Source organism: Gigantopelta aegis, unplaced genomic scaffold (genome assembly GCF_016097555.1).
Source record: "Gigantopelta aegis isolate Gae_Host unplaced genomic scaffold, Gae_host_genome scaffold1922, whole genome shotgun sequence".
Classification (NCBI taxonomy): Eukaryota; Metazoa; Mollusca; class Gastropoda; order Neomphalida; family Peltospiridae; genus Gigantopelta; species Gigantopelta aegis.
In genome coordinates this window covers 846-9,772 of record NW_024537372.1, presented here as the reverse complement: position 1 = coordinate 9,772, position 8,927 = coordinate 846, and the positions used below count along the sequence as shown (strand labels likewise).

At 41.3% G+C, this 8,927-nt stretch overlaps 1 protein-coding gene and 1 pseudogene across 1 annotated transcript; both read left to right on the top strand.

Moving 5' to 3' along the window:
- Positions 1-930: 930 nt before the first annotated feature.
- Positions 931-1,563, top strand: LOC121367213 (histone H1-delta-like). Its single transcript, XM_041491319.1, has one exon. It carries the CDS (start codon positions 999-1,001, stop codon positions 1,545-1,547), a length of 549 nt encoding a protein of 182 aa, XP_041347253.1. The 5' UTR covers positions 931-998; the 3' UTR covers positions 1,548-1,563.
- A 4,718-nt stretch (positions 1,564-6,281) lies between these two features.
- Positions 6,282-6,902, top strand: LOC121367214 (annotated as a pseudogene).
- The last annotated feature ends 2,025 nt before the right edge of the window (positions 6,903-8,927 follow it).

The following is an 8,927-nucleotide window of genomic DNA, read 5'->3' as shown; positions in this document are numbered from 1 at the left end:
ACGTGAGTGGATGTGTGAGCATGTGTTCGTGTACTCTCTCTCTCTCTCTCTCTCTCTCTCTCTCTCTCTCTCTCTCTCTCTCTCTCTCTCGTCCTCTCTTTATCTCTCTCTGTCTCTCTCTGTATGTGTATTTTTGTGTGTGTGTGTGTGTGTGTGTGTGTGTGTGTGGGGGGGGGGGGGGGGGGGGGGGGGGGGGGGGGGGGGGGGGGGTGTATGTGTGTGTACACCCGTACCGGTGGACATCACTCCGACATAAATGGTTGATTAATAATGACAAGTTCCGCTAATTTATCTAATGTTAAATGCTAATATAGTACGTTTTAAGAAATATAACAGAAGAATAAAATGCAATTAGTTTATAGTTTTGAATAGCTTAATCGTTAGTATTGCATTATATTAATCAGTATACAACAACAAATACTCAACTGACGACCGGCATCTTTGTTTTTACAAGCCTATGTTTTTGTGTTTGATACATGATTTGTTTCCAGACCTCACTGCATTAAACTTTACCTTTTTCCTTCAAATAGTTATATCTGGACACCTACAATGGATGTACTTCGAAAGTGTAATGTGATTTTTGGTATACACTTTTTCGAAATGTGTATTTTGTAACAAAAATGACAAAAGTTTTAACTTGTTTGGCCATTTTATTGCGCTTTATCACTAGATTTTCAGTCTTTAAAGACCGCACACGATTTCTGTTTTCGAAAGTTAGATAGTACATTATGTCTCCTAAAAGGTGGTAGCAAAATTAAGTTTCTAATTAATCAATTTTATTGAAATAAATATGGTTTACAATATTCAATGCACACTAGCAAACGGTTGTTTTCCAGCCATGGCGGCTGATCAGCTGAGCCGAAAACGACGAGTTCGACGACGTCCGCGCGATTTTGAGAGCGTGGCGGGATCTGAGGCTGGGGACACAATCGGATTGATACTGTTAGGAGTAAGTCGTTGATCGAATTAGGAGAAATATAGCATCACTGAAGGTAAAAATGACGGAGTCTACTCAAGTTAAAACACCAAAAAAGAAAGTATCCAAGCCTAAGAAGCCAGCGGATCACCCATCGTATTCTAGTATGGTGAAAGATGCAGTCACCGCACTGAAGGAGAGGGGTGGCTCGTCCAGACAGGCACTTCTCAAGTACGTCATGGCCAACTACAAAGTTGGAGACAACCCGAAGGCAATCAATGCCCGTCTCAAGACTGCTTTGAAGAATGGTGTTCAGAGTGGAATACTGAAACAGGCTAAAGGCACAGGTGCTGCAGGTTCATTTCGTCTCGGCGAGAAGAAAGCAGAAAAGAAACCTGCTGCCAAGAAGACTGCTGTTGAGAAGCCAAAGAAGGTTAAAACTCCCATCAAGAAGGCAACCAAGAAGTCGGCAGGAGACAAGAAAGCTAAGCCTGCAGCTAAGAAAACCAAGTCCCCTAAGAAGACCGCAAAACCAAAGAAAGCAAAGACGCCCAAGAAAGCAAAGGTGGCAGCAAAGCCAAAAAAGGTCAAAACGCCCAAAAAGAAAGTCGTCAAGGCAAAGAAAGCCTAAACTGCAGTCACGAGAGGACCCCACTCCTTAAAGGCCCTTATCAGGGCCACCCACATCACACGAAAGTGTTATGTACTCAATTGCTGTAGTTATAATTGGCCCATTGTCTCGTGTATAGCACTTAGATGGGGCAGACGTAGCCCAGTGGTAAAACGCTAGCTTGATGCGCGGTCGGTCTAGGATCGATCCTCATCTGTGGACCCATTGGGCTATTTCTCGTTCTAGCCAGTGCACCATGACGTGTATCAAAGGCCTCTAGGATGGTTAATGTAAGTGATCCCTTGCTGCTAATGAAAAGATGTAGCGGGTTTCCTCTCTTAAGACTATATGTCAGAATTACCAAAACGTTTCACATCCAATAGCCGATGATTAATAAATCAATGTGCTCTAGTGGTGTCGTTAAACAAAAAAAGTTTAACTTTTGCACTTGGATGATAATAATATGCTTTTTATGATTACGTCATCTTCATAAATATATAATAATTTTGTAATGACGCATTGTCATAAAATAAATATAATTAACAAAAGACCAACGCTAAACAGTTCAACATTTTAATGTCGTACAGAAAACTTACAAAATTGATAAATAGACATTAATATGCTAAAGAACTGTTTTTTGTATGTCTACGGTACCCGGTTTGGCCAGGCCGTCACCCATCGGAGTAATAAGCGGACCATACGTTGCTAAAATGCGCTGATGGGTGTATATTGCCAAATAAAATTCCATAGACGACAATAGTAACATGTGGCTACCACCCCTCACCCTTAAAGTAAATCAGAAAAGATTACGAGTGAAGCTGCTCATTTTAGAGATAACGGGTACGGGCGTCTGTGACTACCCTAGTTCCGCACAAAATGTTACTTCTTTTTCTTTTTTAACAGGTACCCCATACATGTTTCCAGCACAAGGCTTTGCATAGTGATAGTGCAGGCGCCTCCCCCACCCTCCCCACCCCATTCCTGTCCTGGACGGAGGAACCGACTGAGGCCGACACCTGCGCCCAGGACAGGCGTGCGCTACAACAGCTTGCTCTGAATAGGCAGGTTAAACTCTCTGACCTGACCTGACCTGAGCACAAGGCTACTTGACACAGTGGTACTAGATGAAATAAATTGCAGACATATTTTGCCCAGACAATCTCCAGATCAAAAACTATGATTTTTACAACCACACACACTCACATTTATATAACCAATCACGGGACTTGTGGTGTTAGCTTCTCTATCAAAAGTCTTGTCGTAAGTGTGAACCTCCAACTTTGAAAAAGCCAAAATTTATTTGGTTTAGTACAGCGCCGATAGGGAGGAGACACGGTGTAGGCTTGTGGGTGGACTGTATTAACGTACCTATATGATTGGCCAGATTTCCCTGCACGTCCATTCTGGGCACAACCTCCTAAGTCAAGACCAGCATCGGGGAGTCGGTCCGGTTTTTCTAGTTGGTATAGACCATAGACAACGATGACAGAACAAATATTTGCATTACAAATGTAAGGTGATTTTGAGCTATTTTGAAACATGGTTAACTAAAATTAGTTCACTGATAAATCACAAAAACTTAATTGGAATGAATTGACAAATAACACATTCTGAATATTTAAAATATGTACGACATTCAAAGATGGGGCAGAGTAAAAGTGGTAAAACAACCTAGCTTGATGCGCGGTCGTGGGTCTAGGATCAACGATTCCTCATCTGTGGGTTTCCAAATCCAAAAGTATTTCTCGTTCTAGCCAGTTGCACCATGACGTGTATCCAAAGGTTCAGGCATGGTACGTTTTTTTTATAAGTGTGATCGCCAGTGACTGCTAATGAAAGATGGGGCGGGTTTCCTCTCAAAGTCACCACAAACTTTATGTCAGCCAATTAGTACCAAACGTTTCGCGGATAAAATAGTATGGATGATTCATAAAATCAATGTACACCATAGACTTAGTAAAAAACTGAAAAGAGCTGAACTTCGATTCCTCGGTCCCACTCGATGCTTTTTCATGATTTAAGTCTATTTTGTTAAATATACCTAATTTTGTAATGACGCATTTTAAAATAAAATAAATACTACTTCAACAAAAACCAACGCTAATGGTCCATTTCAGCTATTTTAACTGGCGTATGTCAAAATGCTAGTCTACAAAATTGATGCCTGAACCATGTTGGATTTAACTGCGTAAAATAGTTTGTTTTCCCGTATTCCCTACGGTACCCGGTTTGGCCAGGCCGTCACCCATCGGAGTAATAAGCGGACCATACGTTGCTAAAATGCGCTGATGGGTGTATATTGCCAAATAAAATTCCATAGACGACAATAGTAACATGTGGCTACCACCCCTCACCCTTAAAGTAAATCAGAAAAGATTACGAGTGAAGCTGCTCATTTTAGAGATAACGGGTAGCGTCTGTGACTACCCTAGTTCCGCACAAAATGTTACTTCTTTTTCTTTTTAACAGGTACCCCATACATGTTTCCAGCACAAGGCTTTGCACCTGATAGTGCAGGCGCCTCCCCCCCCCCCCCCCCCCCCATTCCTGTCCTGGACGGAGGAACCGACTGAGGCCGACACCTGCGCCCAGGACAGGCGTGCGCTACAACAGCTTGCTCTGAATAGGCAGGTTAAACTCTCTGACCTGACCTGACCTGAGCACAAGGCTACTTGACACAGTGGTACTAGATGAAATAAAATTGCAGACATATTTTGCCCAGATAAAACTAATGATTTTTACAACCAACACACTCACATTTATATAACCAATCACGGGACTTGTGGTGTTAGCTTCTCTATCAAAAGTTCGGTGCACCTCCAACTTTGACCCAGCCAAAAGTTATTTGGTTTAGTACTACCTATAGGGAGGAGATCCGGTGTAGGGTGGGTGGACTGTATTAACGTACCTATATTCCATCAGATTCAGGCACGTCCATTCTGGGCACAACCTCTGACTTCACCAGTAACCGAGTCGGACCGGTGTTTTCTAGTTGGTATAGCCATAGACAACAATGACAGAACAAATATGACATTACAAATGTACATGTATACGAATGCTATTTTGAAACATGGTTAACTGTATTAGTTCACTGATAAATGAATTACTTAATTGGAACGTAATTGACAAATAACACATTCTGAATATTTAAAATATTTACGAAATTCAAACTTATCTTATGAGATAAAAAACAACAACAAAAAAAATTTAAAAAGAAATTAGTGGGGTTGTTTTTTTTTAGCAGGAAAATAAAACGTCTCCAGCACCCAAGTGTTCCCAGGCGGTCACCCATTCAAGTACTAACCTGGCCCTATGTTGTTTAACTCCGGTGATTGAACACCAACTGGATTAACCTGATTAATAGCATCAGTTGGACCATTTCAAAATAAATAAACTACTTAATTGGATCAAACGTAACTGACAAATAATAAATTATTGATATTTAAAAACAAAAACAACAACAAAATATAAGATGTTTTACAAAATGCCAACTGATTATGCCACACACTCTCACCCCACCCCCCCCCCCCCCCCATCCCCCCCCCCCACCCCGTCCACCAAAACCAAAACTCAACACCAAACAATAACGCATAATTTAATTATTTCTAGCCACAAAATAAAACATGTATTGCTTTCATTTATTCATTTCATTTGTACCTAGATTTGTTCTTATATCCAACTGAGGTTCAAGCACACTGTCCAGGACACACACCTCAGCTATCTGGGCTGTCCAGAACAGTAGTTTACTGGTTGGTGAGAGATAAGACAGTATTGTGGCCTTGCTCGGTCTGGGTGGGGGCCGTTGTTGTTATAACAAACGTGAGTGGATGTGTGAGCATGTGTTCGTGTACCTCTCTCTCTCTCTCTCTCTCTCTCTCTCTCTCTCTCTCTCTCTCTCTCTCTCTCTCTCTCTCTCTCGTCCTCTCTTTATCTCTCTCTGTCTCTCTCTGTATGTGTGTCTTTTGTATGTGTGTGTGTGTGTGTGTGTGTGTGTGGGGTGTGGGTGGGGTGGGGGGGGGGTGGGGGGGGGGGGGGTGTATGTGTGTGTACACCCGTACCGGTGGACATCACTCCGACATAAATGGTTGATTAATAATGACAAGTTCCGCTAATTTATCTAATGTTAAATGCTAATATAGTACGTTTTAAGAAATATAACAGAAGAATAAAATGCAATTAGTTTATAGTTTTGAATAGCTTAATCGTTAGTATTGCATTATATTAATCAGTATACAACAACAAATACTCAACTGACGACCGGCATCTTTGTTTTTACAAGCCTATGTTTTTGTGTTTGATACATGATTTGTTTCCAGACCTCACTGCATTAAACTTTACCTTTTTCCTTCAAATAGTTATATCTGGACACCTACAATGGATGTACTTCGAAAGTGTAATGTGATTTTTGGTATACACTTTTTCGAAATGTGTATTTTGTAACAAAAATGACAAAAGTTTTAACTTGTTTGGCCATTTTATTGCGCTTTATCACTAGATTTTCAGTCTTTAAAGACCGCACACGATTTCTGTTTTCGAAAGTTAGATAGTACATTATGTCTCCTAAAAGGTGGTAGCAAAATTAAGTTTCTAATTAATCAATTTTATTGAAATAAATATGGTTTACAATATTCAATGCACACTAGCAAACGGTTGTTTTCCAGCCATGGCGGCTGATCAGCTGAGCCGAAAACGACGAGTTCGACGACGTCCGCGCGATTTTGAGAGCGTGGCGGGATCTGAGGCTGGGGACACAATCGGATTGATACTGTTAGGAGTAAGTCGTTGATCGAATTAGGAGAAATATAGCATCACTGAAGGTAAAAATGACGGAGTCTACTCAAGTTAAAACACCAAAAAAGAAAGTATCCAAGCCTAAGAAGCCAGCGGATCACCCATCGTATTCTAGTATGGTGAAAGATGCAGTCACCGCACTGAAGGAGAGGGGTGGCTCGTCCAGACAGGCACTTCTCAAGTACGTCATGGCCAACTACAAAGTTGGAGACAACCCGAAGGCAATCAATGCCCGTCTCAAGACTGCTTTGAAGAATGGTGTTCAGAGTGGAATACTGAAACAGGCTAAAGGCACAGGTGCTGCAGGTTCATTTCGTCTCGGCGAGAAGAAAGCAGAAAAGAAACCTGCTGCCAAGAAGACTGCTGTTGAGAAGCCAAAGAAGGTTAAAACTCCCATCAAGAAGGCAACCAAGAAGTCGGCAGGAGACAAGAAAGCTAAGCCTGCAGCTAAGAAAACCAAGTCCCCTAAGAAGACCGCAAAACCAAAGTGTGAAAGCAAAGACGCCCAAGAAAGCAAAGGTGGCAGCAAAGCCAAAAAAGGTCAAAACGCCCAAAAAGAAAGTCGTCAAGGCAAAGAAAGCCTAAACTGCAGTCACGAGAGGACCCCACTCCTTAAAGGCCCTTATCAGGGCCACCCACATCACACGAAAGTGTTATGTACTCAATTGCTGTAGTTATAATTGGCCCATTGTCTCGTGTATAGCACTTAGATGGGGCAGACGTAGCCCAGTGGTAAAACGCTAGCTTGATGCGCGGTCGGTCTAGGATCGATCCTCATCTGTGGACCCATTGGGCTATTTCTCGTTCTAGCCAGTGCACCATGACGTGTATCAAAGGCCTCTAGGATGGTTAATGTAAGTGATCCCTTGCTGCTAATGAAAAGATGTAGCGGGTTTCCTCTCTTAAGACTATATGTCAGAATTACCAAAACGTTTCACATCCAATAGCCGATGATTAATAAATCAATGTGCTCTAGTGGTGTCGTTAAACAAAAAAAGTTTAACTTTTGCACTTGGATGATAATAATATGCTTTTTATGATTACGTCATCTTCATAAATATATAATAATTTTGTAATGACGCATTGTCATAAAATAAATATAATTAACAAAAGACCAACGCTAAACAGTTCAACATTTTAATGTCGTACAGAAAACTTACAAAATTGATAAATAGACATTAATATGCTAAAGAACTGTTTTTGTATGTCTACGGTACCCGGTTTGGCCAGGCCGTCACCCATCGGAGTAATAAGCGGACCATACGTTGCTAAAATGCGCTGATGGGTGTATATTGCCAAATAAAATTCCATAGACGACAATAGTAACATGTGGCTACCACCCCTCACCCTTAAAGTAAATCAGAAAAGATTACGAGTGAAGCTGCTCATTTTAGAGATAACGGGTAGCGTCTGTGACTACCCTAGTTCCGCACAAAATGTTACTTCTTTTTCTTTTTAACAGGTACCCCATACATGTTTCCAGCACAAGGCTTTGCACCTGATAGTGCAGGCGCCTCCCCCACCCTCCCCACCCCATTCCTGTCCTGGACGGAGGAACCGACTGAGGCCGACACCTGCGCCCAGGACAGGCGTGCGCTACAACAGCTTGCTCTGAATAGGCAGGTTAAACTCTCTGACCTGACCTGACCTGAGCACAAGGCTACTTGACACAGTGGTACTAGATGAAATAAAATTGCAGACATATTTTGCCCAGATAAAACTAATGATTTTTACAACCAACACACTCACATTTATATAACCAATCACGGGACTTGTGGTGTTAGCTTCTCTATCAAAAGTTCGGTGCACCTCCAACTTTGACCCAGCCAAAAGTTATTTGGTTTAGTACTACCTATAGGGAGGAGATCCGGTGTAGGGTGGGTGGACTGTATTAACGTACCTATATTCCATCAGATTCAGGCACGTCCATTCTGGGCACAACCTCTGACTTCACCAGTAACCGAGTCGGACCGGTGTTTTCTAGTTGGTATAGCCATAGACAACAATGACAGAACAAATATGACATTACAAATGTACATGTATACGAATGCTATTTTGAAACATGGTTAACTGTATTAGTTCACTGATAAATGAATTACTTAATTGGAACGTAATTGACAAATAACACATTCTGAATATTTAAAATATTTACGAAATTCAAACTTATCTTATGAGATAAAAAACAACAACAAAAAAAAATTTAAAAAGAAATTAGTGGGGTTGTTTTTTTAGCAGGAAAATAAAACGTCTCCAGCACCCAGTGTTCCCAGGCGGTCACCCATTCAAGTACTAACCTGGCCCTATGTTGTTTAACTCCGGTGATTGAACACCAACTGGATTAACCTGATTAATAGCATCAGTTGGACCATTTCAAAATAAATAAACTACTTAATTGGATCAAACGTAACTGACAAATAATAAATTATTGATATTTAAAAACAAAAACAACAACAAAATATAAGATGTTTTACAAAATGCCAACTGATTATGCCACACACTCTCACCCCCCCCCCCACCCCACCCCCCATCCCCCCCCCCCCCACCCCGTCCACCAAAACCAAAACTCAACACCAAACAATAACGCATAATTTAATTATTTCTAGCCACAAA

Bases quoted from the DNA above. Each gene is read 5' to 3' on its own strand.
- LOC121367213 (XM_041491319.1), top strand. From the start codon at position 999: ATGACGGAGTCTACTCAAGTTAAAACACCAAAAAAGAAAGTATCCAAG.